The 18,095-nt window shown below is 39.3% G+C and overlaps 1 protein-coding gene across 2 annotated transcripts in view; it reads left to right on the forward strand.

Moving 5' to 3' along the window:
* Positions 1-18,095, forward strand: part of ZFPM2 (zinc finger protein, FOG family member 2) — a gene marked incomplete at both ends in the record, with an annotated part of 303,859 nt that overhangs the window by 279,720 nt on the left and 6,044 nt on the right. For both annotated transcript variants that reach the window (XM_082293303.1, XM_082293304.1), the window contains one exon: positions 13,929-14,135. In XM_082293303.1, coding sequence (XP_082149429.1) covers positions 13,929-14,135 — 207 coding nt within the window. The remainder of the gene's footprint in view (positions 1-13,928; positions 14,136-18,095) is intronic.

Here is an 18,095-nt window from a genome sequence, read left to right on the forward strand (position 1 = left end):
AGATTTTGTACAGTTCTAAGGAGCCAGCCAGGACACAGGGGTTTATGCTAGCACTACGGGGCTAGCAGAATTTCACCTCAGTGTGTAATCCCTGCTCCTCCAAAAGCCAGATAGTTCTTCAGGGATCACTGCATGCATGACATCAAATTTCTTCATTACTCTCATGAGACAGAGATAAGTGTTCAAAGGTTTCCACAAACTTTTAACATCACGATTCCCACGTGTTTCCATGGGAGTCACGCACCCTGGAATGCTGTTTTTGCTCAGCAACAGAAATATTATGAAGTGGCTGATGTTGGATAGTTTCCAGCCCTGGCTGCATCTTTTCACTCTCCAGTTTTGCAGGGGAATGATTTAGGTAGAAATAAGCATCTGTGTGGTTGTAGGTAAGCACAGGTGATTTCTATGAACATCTTACAGGCAGGGGCGGTGAAACATCACCCTTCGCTGCCTTTGTCATCTGTCTGCAGCTCTGGGGTGCCAGGCCAGAGGAGAGGGTGACACAGCCCAATACCGGTGTGTCATAGCTTCAGTCTGCTCGAAAACTGACCCCTCCGAGGGCTTCAGCACCCACCGCAGCCTGCCCAGCTGCGGATGTGCTACCACAGCCTGGGTTCCTTGTCCCCCAAGTTTTGGTGGAAGTGTAGGGGCACAGGGAGCCCAGCCGCGGGGCGGGGGCACAGGGCAGTGCCCCACTAGGGCTCTTTGGGAGCAGAGAGGGATGCTGCCCGGGAGAAGGGAAGTAGTCCCTAGACAGCTCCTTCAGCGAGCAGACAACGTCGTAATCGATATTGTTCCCTTTGCACGTCTACCCGGCAGTTTATTTAAAATATCGCCTGCGGTACCGCCGGTGCGCCCCGCCGCGAGGGGCACATCTCCGCCACGGCGGCGACAGCAGCGCTCTCTGTGGTGACAGGCGCGGCGCGCTGCGGCTCTGGCGGGCAGCGTTTAACCAGGCCCTGGCGCCGCCATCAGCGCGCGGGGCCACGCGCAGCCCTGTGGGAAATGGAATCAATAACGGCGGCACAGCGACCCCTGCGGGCCGGGGGCGGGCCTGCACACTGCGGCCGGCAGCAGCGCCCTGCGAAATGCCGGCGGCTCTGCCTCCTCGCCTGGTAACCGAATTAAAGTTCTAACTCCAGCTTAGTGTTTTCCAGTATTTCCTAATTTTTTAATCCTACCGGTTTTTTTAAAAGGTAATTGTTACACAAGTCTTTTTAAAACTGTGACTCTCTTAATTTTATAGTTTAGCTCAGCATTAGCACGCTAAGGATCTCGTCTGACGAAGTTACTTAACGTTTGCAATTGTTTGCTGTGAGGGTAGTGAGGCATTGGCACATGTTGCCCAGAGACATTGTGGATGTCCCATCCCTGGAAACACTCAAGGCCAGTCTGGATGGGACTCTGAGCATACTGTTCTATGGCAGGGGGATTGGAACTAGATGTGCTTTAAGGTCCCTTCCAACCCAAGCCATTCTATCATTAAATAATTTATATGATAAGTTTGAACTACAGATGTTTGAAAGGTGCTTTTCATCACTATGTTTTAGTGTTCAACAAAAATTTTTCTTTACAAAATTAAAAAAGAAATTTCCTATACACACTGTTTTTCACTTTTCCCTCTGTTTCACCCCTGTTTGGGTTCTGTCCCAGTTCTGTGGATAGAAACTGAGGTACAAAGTCCTGGTTCAGCCAGCATATTCAAAGTACATGTATTTATATGCAGTGAAATTACCTTAGTTTACAAGCATAATTGTCTTGAGTGGGATGTATCTTAACAATAAAGCCCAGAGGTCCCAATCTGTCTTGTGGTTTGAGTTCTTTTTGCAGTTCTAGGGAGTGGGGTGGTGTTCTACAGGCAACACTAGTGGTATCACAGAGTCAGACAAAGGTAGAAAAAAGTAGGGAAAGATTATCAGTGAAGGAAATTAGACTGCTTCTGTGAGCATGGGTGACAGGATTGTCCTCTAATTTCTTGCATTTCAATGCAATTAACAGGAGGAACCTCCAAAACCTCTTCTGCTTTTTGATGCCCAACTTCCTCCCTGTGATGACATGTTTTTCATGCATGTTAAAAGCCTCACTTCAGCTAAATAGATCGTTCTGGTCTGAATGTGGAAAGTCAATGAGAAATCAAGTTCCATTTAAAACATCTGTGCATTTTGTACAGATTATTTCTGAAGAGGTAAGCTGATCATCAGTCTCTGGTCACAGCCTTGCATTCAGAGCAGTGGGTGGCTGAGAGTGCAGATTGCAGAAATATTTGGTCAAGTGCATTGCACTAAATCATAGTGCGATTCTCTGTTAAATTCAATTTTTCATGCAGACACATCTCAAGGGGCTGCCGTTCTCTGCACGGTATCAGTTCTCCTGTTTTCTCCCCCTCATACTTGCATATTTTAGGCATTTAACAAAGTGATTCTTCCTTTGGAATGTATCAGCTTTAGAGCATCTGTATTTGTTAATTTTGAACTTTGCCTAAACACTGCCACCTTTCTCAGGACTAAGGTTGTCAATAGAAAATAAAAGAATGTAAATTCACTTAATTTTCAGACATCCTCTCAACGAGATCGGCAAAATGCTCTTAAGGGTGACCTGTAGAAGTCCAGGGAGCCTGCAGAATGCCTCAGACCCTGGCAGACTCCCTCTAGGGAGCCAGTATGCTTTAACTGGCTTCCCATTGAAGCAGCTGTAAGAACTGAATACATAAGAAAGAAAGGTAATGAAAACTGACAAGTTGAAAAGAAATTGAGAGTTTAATCTGTAAAGTTGTGCTTGAGGGGCCTTCCATCATGATATTCCTATGGAGTAGCAAAAAGAGAAAAAAATTAAGAAACTGCGGAGTATGATGAATTTACATAATTTTTTCTTGCACCAGGCGGTATTTATTAATTTCTTTTCTGCCACTTTACTGCACCTCTTTGCCTCTCAAAAAGAGAAAATGAAGTATACAAAACCTGGCAATCATAATGAATGTGTGAAATGCTCACAGATTATTTATAAGCATGCAAGTTATGTAGTTGTTGGAGATTCTCTCCCTTCTGCTCCTGCTTGGTGATGAAGAATGGTGTTTTAATAGGCAGATGGTAAAGACAATTACAGTTTGGGGCTCAGCTGGGAGTTACATCAGTTTATTGCAAATTATTAGTTGATAAATGCTTTTGTTTACAAGCAAAGTCTTAAGCAGCTTTGTAATCAGTTTATCAGCTGCAAACTGAATTTTGACAGCTTGCCTTTGGGTATACAGTCACTTTCTTCCTGGCCATTTAGAAATCATGCTGACCAAGCAGGCACAATGGTAGCTCCTATGCACCTGTATGATGCTCAGCAAACTGGCATTTCTTATTAAGCCTGTTTTGGAAGAAGTCATCAAGTGCAGAATCCTCCTCAAATGTTAATCTGTGTTAGTGTCTACAGCCAGAATCTTAGCTATTTGCTCATTCATAATTTTTTTTCTTTTTAATTCCATTGTGACCAGAAGTAGCTCAGTCTTTGCTTTCTGCTGTTAACAGTCTCTTACTAGATGAACTAACTGGGAGACTGGCAGTGGCTTTCAATACTTGTTTACCTTGGACACCATGTATAGCTTGAAAGATGGAAATGCTTTTGATCACTGAGAGTTTTCAGTCAATTTACTTCTATCTTCTACTCTAAAAGGCAGAACTATAATACCTAGGATTTAACTCATTTCAAGGAAATCTGGGGTATTGGCATGGGGTTTTGTGTGTGGGTAGTGGTGGTTTTTTTATAAATTAGGTACTTTTTAAATAGAGAAGACTGGGTTAGATGCTTATTATATCTTCTATGGTGTTTACATTTTAGAACATACTAAACATGCAAATCTACTTTTACTTAGTTGCTTGTTGAGTAAGAGAGACACTGATTTGTCACAGAGTTGTTTCCACTGCAGCCAGTGTAAAACATTCTAATGGCTTTAGTGGGAGAAAGACTTTTTGGAATCAGGAAGTGCTGCTTTACTCCAATGGTTGTTACAGCTGAGGTGAACTAGTTCCTGAACTTCAACCTGTGAGCTGAACGTTAACATGGGTAAAGGTCTGAGATAACCCAAAATAATAGCAACTGTTTTCTCAGGGTTACAGTGCACATAGCTAAATGCTCCAGCTCTGTTCATTATAAAAGCTAACTTTTGTTTCTCACAAAGTCGTAAGCTTTTTCTGGAGCATGGCCCCTGTATTGAATAAGCAGGCAGGTCTCATAACCAATGTTTCTTACTTTGATTTTACCTTTCTATTTCTACCTTCCCTATTTCTCTTATATTTATTGTGATGATTTCCTTTACAAATACAACCTGTCACTACAGTTCCTTCTGTATAATCCTTCCTTCTGCTCAGGTGCCTTTGCCATTCACTCTGCATTTGCCCAGGGGCAAGAAATGAGCCCTACAGTAGCAGGTGCAAGACAGTAGAAAAACCATTGATAAGATGCAGTCTACTCTGTTTCCCTGTAAGAAAGAGGTGCCATTAAAGCATATCTATTGTCTCATTTAATCACCTCCTTTTTTCATACACTCCAGTCTCACAAAATAACTCTGAAAAGACAATCCACAGGCATGGTTGTGTTTGTAAGGCTACTAAAAGGTCACATTACAGCTGTGCTGTTATGGAAGCAGGGATTGTAGGAATGTGTGTATCCAAAGCCCTGCTTCAGAGTAGTTGGTTTCAGTGGTGCATTTTCTCTCTCTGTGAAACCTGGTGCATCCACAAAAGCTGGGGGGAGCAGTGGGCGTCACCTGGGAATGTCTCCTGGGAAGCTCTATGGAGAGTGCCCATTTAGTGGTCCTGTAAAAAGTGAAAGGGGAGATGAGTGTGCTGCGACACTAAGTCCTAGCTGCTTTGCAGTGGTGGTGGGAATGCAATGTGAGCAATGTCAGCAAGGGTTTATCCGTTTTTTCCAAGCTGTTTATCATATTCTTTCTGAAGGCTTAGTAAATTCTAAAATAACACTCAAGTGACACCTAATTCAAATGTAAAAAAGGTGTAGCACTCAATTCAAAACAGAGGAATATACAAAGAAAAGAGGAGGGGGAAAAAAAGGAAGAAAACGTTAAACTTGGAAAAGAACTCCTTCGACTTCCTTGTTTGAGTTTATGCGGAATTAAGGAAATATAACAGGTTTAGCATTTGTGGCAGGCTTTAATTTCAACCTCTGAGCAGCAGACTTAACTTCTTGTGATGTGGGAGGATATTACAGTTTTCAACTTCATTTTGTAAGTATTGCCATTTGTGCCAAACATTTAATAGTTTTATGCTGTGGACTGTCGTCCACCAGGAGCTGATATCACCTAAGACTTTTTAGAGCCATCTAATAGAAAGATATGTATTCATTCTGATTAGCCCAGGATTTGAACGAGGGTCCCAGAAGAGATATATAAGCCTCTTAAATGCATAGAACTTCTAAGGATATGGGTTTAACTGTCTCCCCCTGTGGTAAATAAGCTGTGACAGCTCTATCAGGGGGGAAAATGGCAAATAAAATTACCACATTATTTTCCTGTGAATATTTTTGGATCACTAATCTATTTTGCCTCTTTACCTATTAGAACTCTGTTGAGTGTTGCATGCAGACATTTAATTGGAGGAAACACACAGAAATCCTCAAACTAACAAAATGCAGGCATACAACAGTGTTAAAAACAAGAGGTCAAAATCTGTTCCTTACACTCCTTGCTCCTCAGAAACACCGTGCTTTATTGGGGGTTCAGCTGAGGGAGGTTTTTGCAGTGTGAATTTGAGAGCTGCTGCCATAAGATGGTGATGTTAGCGATAGTTGTACTGCAGCAAGGGAAAGACCTAGCCCTGACACTCACACCAAGATGCCAGGTGTAGGAGTTCTCTCCCCTAGGACTGGCAAGTTCCTTTCATATTTTTTTTTCCTCTTTATCAGCTATATAATGCCTGACAGTTTTAACCATAAAATCATCTATTCAGATGAATACACTGTCAGCTGTCAGCATATGACTAAGCTGAAGTCAGACCCAAAGCTCAGGTTGACTCACATGCAGGAGTAAGAACTATATTCCTAAGGGGTGTTTTCTTCCCTGTTTCTGGTCAGAGAGCTTATATCTCTAAATACAGGGGGTTAATTTGGCTAGTGCTGTTAAGCTGAGTATTTTTCTGTTGTATTGGTTCTGGAAAATGTCTTTGCAGTTTCTTTATTTTGCCTTTTGCTCAGTGAGTTAAAAATTAAGGCTCCATATTCTTTGCTGAACACAAAATAGTAAAAGTGGCAACAGAACTGGTTTGTCCACTGTATTGGTCTAATTTTATACAGTATTTTCCATTTTTGCAGGCTTATATTATGCAGTGGGTACTTAAAGGTCAAATATTTTTTGGCAATCTCCTTTGATCAGTAAACAAAGAAAAATTATAGAAGAAGCTAGGAAACAATCTCATTAATGTAGCACTAAAGCTGTTTTTTGTGAGAGTTTGAGCAGTCTGAATTTGCAAGGGTGATTTTTGAGACACTTCACAGAGAAATGGCTGGAACCTCAACATTAAAGTGCATTAATAGCAAAAATGCTGTGCAAAGTACGTATTTTGTGTACGCATGTGAAAAATGCTAAGAATTATTTAGCAACTGGAAAGACTGTTCACAAAATGCCTTTGATTTATTGCTGTATATACTACAGATCCGTATCACATATTCTTACATTATTTTATTCAAAAACTTGTATGAACCATGAGTTGGCATGTTGTAGAATACTGAAAAGGCATTAATCAACCCAAATAAACAAGTACATAGATCTATCTAACAAGTATGAAGTAGTTAATAAATTTTTAGCAATTTTATTACAGAAAAAAGGTCTAAAAGAGTAGTGCTTAATTATCTGGACTCCTCTGTGCTGGGCTGTCTTTTGATTGTATTAATGAAGCAGCTGGCCCATTGTTTCTCTTTAATTCCTCTATTGTTTTAAGAATATGTCACAGCTCTTTATTCTTTTATCAGGTGCTGTGCAGGAGGATTCACACAATAACTCATATTCCTACTGTATTTGCCAATGCACAAAGAAACCTCCAAAGCATTTTTCAAAGAAGGGGCACACATAATTTATAAGTTCTGTTCCTTGTACCACTCTACTGTCAAAAATTTCAACAGTATTGGATTTGAATGAATTATAATTTTTTTATTAAACAATGTGTCCACATATAGATATATGTACTTTGTTCATGTCAAAAATTAAAGATCTGCCCAGTAACTTGTGCTGTACTGAAATGGCATTCAATATGCTGAGTCGACACAACCCCATGGGTAAGAAGCAGGAGGAACCCAAATAGAAAGATCCCATCCTATTGTGATGTGCAAATTTTCCCTAAATGCTTAACCTGTGCAACAAAGGAGGGAAGAAAATAACTCCAACCCCCATTATCATTACTAAAAAGCACAATTTTTTGCAAGTTGGAATATTTTACTGGGAGAGGAAGGTTTAATTCAGTTGATGGTGCCTGGAAGTTGCTAAGAGCAACAGTCTGTTGTTTAAATAAATTCTGATAGTCTTTTGACCCTTCTTGCAAAAAGATGTGTGTACAGGAAATGGGCTATTATGTTGTTGCAGCAACGCAATCAAGTCCAGTAAGCTCAAATTTTACTACACAAAAGTAATAGTTCTGAATTAACTGGCACTGAAAACTGGTTTTAATAGAAATTGCCATTGATTTCCTAAACTTATATGAAAGGTGTGTGGCATTTCTGGGTCAAAAAAATGAGACTCAGATAGTTTAGCAAGGAAAACCAACTGATACTAAACACAGGAAAACTGGGATTTGCTTTTGAATATATGTTTATGCTTCTGAATCCGTGAAACACCTGTACTCAATGGAAATGCTGGTTTTAGCTGCTTGCTTTCTTAAGGCACTTTTCCTAAAAGCAACAATATAAATCAAGAGGCTTAATAGTTTAATCCATTTTGAATCTCCTTTTCCCAGTGGAGTTAGGTAAGTCTGACCTTATATATAGCCTTTTTTCAGACTGTGATCCACAGATTCCAAATATCATTCCTTAAGGCCTGCAAAACAGAAGTGGGGAAAAAAAAAAGCAGCAGCCTACCATCACAAGGCTCACTGTGCAGAATGCTGTGTTTTCCCTGGAAGTGGTATAGGGTTCTAGGGTTTTGAGGATCAAAATGGGTGAAGGGCCGTTTAGTTAAATTTTCAGAGCAAATTCCTTATTTTGAATAGGATAATAGAGGTCCCTTTGTTTAAAAAAAAAAATTCAAATGTAGAAGAAAAAATGGAAAGGCTGTTAAAAAAAGGGTTTCTCTTCAATTATAGGTATCTGTCCTACATAAAATAAAGTTTTGTATTAGCATGCATATCTATCACCATATTTCTCCTTATTCTGAATGCAGAAGATAGCGTATTACTGCATCTAAGTATGATTTAATTGGTTCAATTTACTATATATTTTTTATACTAAAAGTGATTCCATATCTTGATGAGTCCAGATGTAGTTATGCTTCTGGTTTACAGCATCCCATTGCTTGCATTTTATTATTTTTACAAAGCAAATGTCTATCAATCATAGAGATAAATTAGAAAAAATTGTGCAAACATGACACATTGCTAAGATTTTCTCAGCCTGCTATGTAATTATTAACCTGATTTTTTGCCATTGAGGGAAGCCATGAATTACAGATAGCATGGATGAAGTTAAATGCTTTTATATTAGATACATTTTCCTATACAGTTTTCTATAGGTATGGCCATACAATATAATTGAAGCTTTGTCAGCCCTGTAGCCTAGCAACAGATAATACTGTTAGGTTACTGAATTGCTCCTGGTTGACAAGTAGGGAGTATTTTTGTGTTTATCATGTTTGCTAATGATGGGATCCTTTCCAAAAGGCTTGTCTTAATCTTAATTAGAGTTTATCAGCAGAGGTCTGCATGACATTGTGCAGACACTGATTTCATAAATAATAAAAAGTGCAAGTGAAAAATTTGGCAGGAGAAGAAGATATTTAAGACCACTGATTCTTGTAAGAGCAGCATGAATTTCCAAAATGTAATCAAGTTTGAACCGTGACTCTATTCTTTATTATCGAAACTTGCAGTACACTCCACTGCAGTTTTGACAGCAATTATGAGTATGATTTATAAGCTTCCTGTTAGGAACCAGATCTGTTTGCACAAGAATCTTGATCATAAACATTACAAAGAACAGTAAGTCCACAGTTTTTCAGGGACATCAGGACCTTACTCTTTCGTTTTTGTAGAAAGTTTTAGGTTTGGTTTGGGTTGGGTTTTTTTGTTTTTGTTTAAGGGTGTTTGTGGTTTTTTCAAGCAGCAGAAATATTTGCAGTGAAAGATGCAGACAAAGAAGAGAACCCTGAAATAACCTTTCCATTTGGTGGAAGTTCTGAAGCTATCAGATAACTGCTTCAGTGCCTGATGTCTTTTGGTAAAGAACTCATGCCAATGCAATTGGAGTGTAATTTTTTGCTCTAGTTTGCACAACATGATATTCTTTAGCATTCCTGTCTTTTGATGATTAAATAAATGAGCACTTTTAATTCCTTGGAATGTGAACAAGAAAAAGAGTTCAAATAAATACATAGTGTTTACAGACATTTTTATTCTTTTCTTCTGCTTGACATGTATGTGTTAAATATCACATAAATTTGTTTGATTTAACCATAGATATAAATCAATACATTACAGGCTCAAGAAGCTTATTTTCAATTTCACAGAATCATAATTACCCTTTTCAAGAAAACAGCTTTCCAACGTTACAAAGCCTTCTGCTGATCTAAAACCTTCTTTTCTGCACTGGCACAAGAGTAAGACTTTTCTTACTACACCACGTAAAACCAGTAAGATCCCTTTCAGTGTAAATGGTTGTGATGGTGAGGAAACACAGTCTGGTCTTGCCTGCTTCCTTTGCACAAGGCACACAGTCTTTCCCTTGCTGTTGTCGCTGATGGGCAATATGAATTGTCCAAAGATAAGACCACCAGGTGGGAATTGTCCTAAGATAAGAACACCGGGTGGGAATTGCAGGAGGAACTGTCTGGACTGCTCGCATAATAAATGCATTCCAGTGATGGGGGAGCTGTGATGGTTGCGATTGACTTCAGTACACATCGGCCTGCAAAACGGTATAAAATGCTGCTGGAGACTGGGCCACCTGGGAAAACTGGTCTCCCAGGGTTGCAGGCAGCTTCCAAATGAATTCCTGGCCTCCTTCCCCACCCCCGGCGGGAAAGCCTGCAGGGTACGTCCAGGCTGAAGATAGAAAGGGTGAGTAAAAGCACTAAGATCTGGTGACATAGGGAGATAAAATCCTATAGTAGCAAAAAGGGTGCTTTTCTGCTTTGCATTCTGTAAGGCCAAGGACTGTAAACCTGTATGTTTCTAGCTGAACCTGTTTATCTTATAATCCTTTAGATTTGTTTGTATTATATACTGCACTGACAATATTTAGACACTGTATTAGCAATAAATATAATCGTAGTCATCCCCATAATCAATGTCATACTTCTTGCACCTGACTGAGAGTCTTCTCTCTGCTGTGGTAGAGTGGATGACCAATGTATTCAGTCTGGACAAGAAGAGGCCCAAAATCACCCATCTACCATTGCTTTCTGACCAAGTCATATAACCATGACTATTTCAGAGGCACTGTCAGTCACTCGTCCCTGTTAAAAAATCTGTTCATCCTTTCTCTTCTTCTGATGCCTGCATCATCTTAGGACTGAGAAGCTTGGCCTGGCAAAGCTTTGTAGAACAATTTCACTCCTGTAAGCTATTTCTGACAAAAGGAAAGTTGGTTAAAAAAAAAAAATCTAGCCAGCTTAATCAGAAATTCATCTTACATAAATAATAGTGCTTCACATTTCTTTATGAAATCTTTGTGTGTTTGCAAACATTTCATGCAAACATCTTCCTCTCTCCTTCTCATCGCTACTGGTACTTGGCTATGGCTTCCATATTATCCCTTTGAAAACCTGTTGTTAACACTGCCCTTTGCTTAATGAATAGCTGTTATGCTCCTGAGAGACTGCTGCATATGCGTCAGTTGTGTCTTAGCCTGTAGAAATGTTTGTGGGAATAAATTTTTTCCTGTTTTGTAGCTGCCAGCTGTAAGGAAGCCCTTATCCCTGACAGAGGTGTCTAGACAGCATAGTAATTCATATGATAGTCACGACTGGAACTTCCTATTAAATCTGGAAGCCTCTGTCGGGTTCTCTGCACTTGACTGTACTCTTTCTGTCACTCTTGACTGACTTGTGCTCTTTGCTTGACTGTGCAGTAGAATGCTCAAGAAGACTTCTCTTCCACAGTCTTCCCACTGTGCACGAAGGTCAGCATGTTCGCATTCACTGCATTAAGGGGAAGAAAGTCGTTTGCATCTTTCAAAACAGCAGCTTGCCTTACTCTGTGCAGACAAGCATAGAAGGGAACAAGTGGGGACTGCACCGTGTCCTGTCCCAGTGAGTGACTGTTGCTGCAAAGGTGTTGAGCTGCATTTACAGTAGCTGGAAGAATGCATCATTTGGGAGTTCATCTGGGGATCTAAATTAACACAATATCATGTTCTGATGAAAACATGGACATGTATGTCATGATCACTTAAATGCCTCATTTTCTATAGACTGGGATGAAAGAAAACAAAATAACAATGTACTTCTTGAATCTGAATCCTGTTGAGCTGAATACATATTTGTATTCATATGCAGGAATGGATTTAACTTCCCTAGTTCTGATTTCCTTTATGAAGCCAAATTGGAAACCGTTGTGCTTCCAAAGCTGTCACACATCCCACCAGGCTGTGCCTGCCATAGGTGTGACAGTTTGCAGGAACAGGGTGGAGCAGGCAACCGGGGTCACTGCTCCCTTCAGCTGTCCGGTTTAATGTGCTGGACATGAGTCAATGCCCTGAGGAGCTCCAACATCAGGAGCCTGAGTCAGCCTTTTAGCTGATCCAGACTGATTGCAGCTGGAGACCCAGTAATCACCTTTTTTTTTTTTCCCCCAAGGGTACATACAGCATGGATGTTTGCTGGGATAGAGAAAGTCTCAGTTGGTTCTTCTGCAGTGACTCATTTTTATTAAGAGATCCAGTGAATAATAGTCTAGAAAGAGCTCTTATTCTGTATTAAAAGATACTAAAATGTCAGTTGATTATTACACCTTCTGTATATAAATAAGATAGAAGTGCATGTTAATAATGGAAATTAACTATGTGATATTTGCATCAAAAATACCCAATTTCAGGTTCTCAAATTGCATTGTGTGTTCCATGTATTTTCATCTACAAGACTAGTTAAGTACCCTTTAGGAATTTAGCCTGGTTCTCTCTGGAGAGGCTTTATACCAGTTTAGCTCTGAAGGCTTCTGTATATTTACTGGTTATATCCAGCAATATGTCAGATTGTGCTCTTCAGTTTTTTTAATTCCTTCTCAGGCATTAGGATTCTGCATTTGTAGAATTTTTTGGTACTATCTTCACTTTTCATCTTCTTATTCTCTGGAGGAAATTACTCAGATTTGCACCATTTAATGCTGTAATCTTGGTGACTAGTAAACCTTGGTATGTTTTGGTCCCTCACAGTAAATCGTTTGTAAACTTTGTAGCACCTTCAACTGCTGTTATTATGGAAGGGTGAATACAAAGACACTTTTCTGCTTTGAAACTTCTACACTACTTTGAGGTCTGGAAGCTTAGCGTATTTTACCACTGAAACACACTGTCACTGATGGTGTTTTGTTTGCTCATCTTTGAAAGCTAATAGACTGGTTTAATTAATTGTCCAAGATTTCTCTAAAACAATGTCCTAATTCTTCCATTTAGCTGTGGCATATCATACACTGTTGTTATCTCCTCTACCAGATTTTTGCAACAAGTTGTTTTAAAACTATAATCTCGTTGAAGGGAAAAAAATGAAGTGCAGTTGAAAAGGCAGTTATGCCGAAAGATAAACACAGCAATATTACTTATCAAAACGAGTACAGTTTTTGCTTGCCTAATGAATGCAACATATAGCTTTCTCTATATATACAAAACCTGAGGAAAAAAAAAAAGCTTTATAACATATAAAGTATGCAACATTATTTCAGGCATAACTGTATTGGATATGTATCTAGGCCTGAGAGTGTAGATAACACAATATAAGTGCTTTGCCTGTCTAAACATGTTAAATAAATGAGCATTCACTATCGCATTCAAATACATTAGTAGATGTACTCGCATAGTTAATTTTCTTTTTAATGCACTACACGTGACATTTGCAGCACAGAGCTATAGTGTATCTTACTGTTTGATGAAAGTTCTTCCACTTCTCCCTCTCCCCCCCCCCTTTTAAACAAACCTTTATTTGAATAAGCCTTTATGAAACAGATCTTTGGCATATCTTCTTTTCAGGAAGTTCAGTCAGTGTAAGCAGAGATAAAGCAGTCATGTTACGAAGAATATTACATAAGGGAAGATTTTTTTAGAGAAAGAGGGTGACAAACATAAGGGAGGGGAAGAACGCCCTTAAGAGGAAATCTGATTTCTTTCTTGCAGCTGTTTGGTTTTATTGAGCTGTGATTTGCTATTCAAAGTAAAACAAACTTGGAGTTAAGAAAAAATTTACAGGAACTTTGGTGAAAATAATAATGAGAAAAGTGCTGCATAAATTATTTTCACCTATATCTTGATTTTCATAATGCTGGCTTTTTAGGAGAGAAAATGAAAAATTAAAATGAATATTCATACTGCAAATAATTAGGAAAACTATCCCCAAATTGTTTTTCTTATACTTGAAAATTCCTATATTGGTAGAAGGAGGACAGTAAAAGTAAAAACTGTATGCCTCTTTACCTTGAATAAGCCATCGAAATTCAAAAAATAAAAAGACAGCACTGATGTTTTAAGTTCTGGAATCTGATGTTGTCAATTAAATCTTTCTGCTTTTATGTTTCCTGCAGGAGGGCAGCTTTGGTGTACCACGACCAAGGCCATCTCAGAGGGTGAAGAGCTGGTTGCCTTTGTTGTGGATTTTGACTCCCGGCTGCAGGCTGCCAGTCAGATGACTCTCACAGAAGGCATGTACCCTGCTCGCCTGCTGGATTCCATACAGCTGCTCCCACAGCAAGCTGCAATGGCATCTATTTTGCCTACAGCTATTGTGAACAGTAAGTGGGGAATACTATTCTCTGGAGGTTTTTTAAAACAGCAGTACTTTAAGGCACATATGAAGAGCTAATGCAGCAATGGTGAATTCATGACCACAGAAGCTACCCCACAGCTCAAAGCCTGCTTTTGTTCCCCCATCATCTCAGCGATAAAAAGAGCAGGAATAGGAGGCTAGTGAGAGCCTTACCCAGAGTACCTGACCTGCCCTCGTGTGGAGGTTCTGTGATCTGTTCCCAGAGGCAATAGGATTAGAAATTATTAAAAAAGTAGACGAGATAGGTCAGACAGCTCTCAAAGTCCAGCCTCTGCTGCTCAAGTAAGCTTGTTGCTTGCTGCTGCAGTTTCTGGTAATAATTCATGATACTCAGAAAAGGAAAAGAAACACATCCTTTCAGTGACTATTTCAAAATGCAGCAGAAATCATGCCTTATAGCAGCCCTGATTTATTGTAGTATCTCCACTCAATGTGGTTAACTAAGATTGTTTTTGCATCCTCTGGTCACCTATAGGCTCTATCATGGACAAAATGCAGCATGCATTCAAATGCTGTCCTCAGAGAGGAGGGATATTAATATTCCTGAACTGGGCAATTCAGCACAAATTAAATTTTATATCTTTAACTTTTTGCTGCTTTTTATCTTTATATAGCCCTAGTTCCTCATCCTCCTTTCTAAGTACTTTTCAAATATATTGGCCATTACCATGATCCTCACCAGTCATCACTTAGACTTACTGCACAGTCTTAGCTCTCAGCACTTGGCAAGTCTGTCCATTTAGACCCCATGCTGGAGCACTTCCCTGTGCTTCCTGCGTTTTTTAAGTATTATAATTAGTTATAATGAACACAGTATTTTGGGTGCAAATGCACATGCAAGCACATGATCTGCCACTCAGACTCACGCCTAGTAACACAGAGTTTTGAGCACTCACAACATCTTCAAGCTCTTCACACAGTACTAAATAAAATATCCCTGGTAACACATGTCATTCCACATTTTCATTTCAGTTTCTTTTTTCTTTCTAATTGCTTATTTTCTGGGTAAACAGTTTTGATAGCTACATATTTATTGTTAGCCTATTTTAAAAGTTAAACCTTCAGATGTCCAAATCATCCAAGTGCTCTCTTCCAAGAGTGAGTTGGAGCAGCCTCATGCCCTTAAGCTAAGCACATTCATTTCTACCCACCGGTGGGGCAGCTGTGAGCTGACATACCTGCTCACAGAACCAGCAATTAGAATTGCACAGGAACTTTCCAAAATAAGGTGTCAGAAGCACCTAAAACACCACGAAGTTACCATTGTTAGGGGAAACCTGTGTTTGTAGCCAGCAGATGAACGGGAGCTGCTACAGTGGGTTACCTTGCCTAAATGTCACAGCTTGTGTGCACATTCTTGTGCAAATTTATGAGACCAACTCTGGGCTTTGGCAAAGTAGTCAGGTTTCTACAACATCACATTTCTGAAAACATCTTTGCTGTCAGCACTGACTTTTGCAGAGCCCTGGAAAGCCACTGAACATTGCTAAGAGGAGTCCTTAGCTTTATGGTGCATCAGTTCTTGCCATACAGGTTTAGCAGCAACTCAGAGTAACCTCTGTGTTCTTGACTCCAGGAAGATGCTAAAACAGCAAGTCTCACTGCTCAGAACTTTCCACGTCGGTTTCAACTCTGCCTCTGATTATATGGGGCTATTTTCACATTTCATTTTTGAGTTGGTAAAATTCAGTTTCTTCATTAAAGTCTTGAACTAGAAGTCCATCAGCAAACCGAATCAACCTCTAGATTTGTAATGAGCCATCTCTTAAGCATTCTTTTTCTAGATCTCTGAAAAAAATTCCATTTCTAGAAAAAAAAAGTTGGTTTTGTAGGTTGTTTGGGGTTTTTTTTTTTATGTTTCCTAATATTTGCTAGTTGAAAAAAAAATTAGAATATCACTCTTGGCTCATTCAGCTTGAGCTTGAATGTTTCATTTTCTGAATTGATCCATTGAAATATTTGGAAAGTATCCATTGAAATAAATTGAAATATTTTGGTTTTAAGTAATTAAAACATTAGCTTCAAGTAGCCTTTATCTGGTTTGCATCACTTTAGAGTAGTAATAGTTTCAGATCCTATCCCTGTATATCATTTTCCCTGAAATTCCATCCTCTCACCATGCAAAACTCCTCAAATGCGTTTCCTCTGCTTGGCATGGGATGGGAGTCACATATTCACCGTGCGTAACTGCAGCTACAGACTGTCCACGCCATCTAACCCATAGGAAATAAAGATGGCTGGAAGTCAAATTCATTAAGATAATCAGAAAGTTCAATTCTGTGATGGAATGCAGTCAAATGAATTCAAATAGGACATTGCCCATATCAGAATTTCCAATTAGTACTTTTGGACTTTTCTGTGGAAATCTCAACAGTTCAACTTTTTTAAACTATTAAGGCCAAAACCAAATGTTGAAATGTCAGCTTTAAAGTGAGGTGGACATTTCAAATGATGCAATCTCTACCAGTAATGTTTTAATAGTGGTGTATGTTGGAATACTAACTGCTCCATTAAATGTTTGTGTCTTAAATCCATGCACAATTATTCAGTGGCAAAGGGAAAAACAGAAATTGGTAGTGGTATAAATATTTTTTTGCAAATTCATGAGCAGAAAAATAGACAAGCATTAGCATTGCAATCAGAGAAGCAAACTAAGCAATGTAAATTTTGGCTGCCTTTGTAAATATTTAGCAAATAAAAGATTCATCCATGTCAATGGGTTGGAGTCTTCCACTTTGTTCACCCAAAGGAATTGAAACAGAGCACTTGTCCTATACACATCAATATTTGAAATTAAACATAAATTGTCATGAATGATAATGAATTGCATCATCAGCTACACACGCCATGTTTTCAGAGCACCCAGCCATTCTTCAAGACTAAGTTAATTACAGTCTCTAGCAGCTCTTTGCATTCTGAAGTCAGGGGGAGTTTTGATGTTGATCTAGATGTGTTTTGATGTTGACTGGAATTACCTGATCCTGAGATCAGCTGTCACAGTCTGGGGTTACTTATAATTTTATCCTCTCTTAGTCTCAAAAACAGTCGAGAGGTGTCCGGACCAGGTGCAGAGAATGGTCCTAGACCTATGACAGCTCCTGAAATTTATGCATGAATGGGAATGGTGTTCATTGACTTAAGCCAAAGGTATAGAAGGGACTAGTCTCATGATTTAACAATATAAAGAAGTTCCACCACTCACGCACGGATCCTGTCACAGTTTAATTTACTGGTGTAGATGTGCCCCAAGAGAGCAGGGATTTCTTCTTGTTCTTACTGATACAGTGGAAGGTTCAGTTTTCAGAAAGGTCAAATGGATCTTTTGTCTTTCTGAAATGTATACACAAAAGGTACTGTGTAGGTGTCCTTTGACAGGACATTAACACGCAAATATCTGTCCACTTCGTGTAAATATACCATCTGCATTATTACTCTTCACATCAGTAAAGTATGTAGCTTCTAATGCAGGATCAGACTTGTGCTGCTGAAAACACTCTGTGCAACCTCTGCATGGTCTCTCCTCAGAGGAGCTGCTGACACTTTGGGATAGGAGACAATGAAAAATTGTCTTATTCTCAGTAAATATCCTCTATGCATAGTGGAAAGTGGAAAAACAACAATTTACTGAGAACAAAAGGACAAAAAATACATAAGAAATTTCAGTTTCTATAATTAATAAAAACAGGAACCAAGGAAATAAACATGCTGCTTACTATAGTATCACCTTCAATACAGTAGGATCTTAAGGAAAAGTAGTCTAGTCTGGACTCCTGCATATCAGAGCAACAGGATTTTACAGTAATAATTGCATAAGCATACTGAAAATACATTCTTCAGAATGATCTGCAGTTACCACTCAAAAATTCCAAGGCCCAGAGCTGGAAAGTCTTGTGCACACAGAAAAAAAATTGAAAGATATCACCTA

Source organism: Coloeus monedula, assembly GCF_965178545.1.
Source record: "Coloeus monedula genome assembly, chromosome: 1".
In the NCBI taxonomy this organism is placed as follows: Eukaryota; Metazoa; Chordata; class Aves; order Passeriformes; family Corvidae; genus Coloeus; species Coloeus monedula.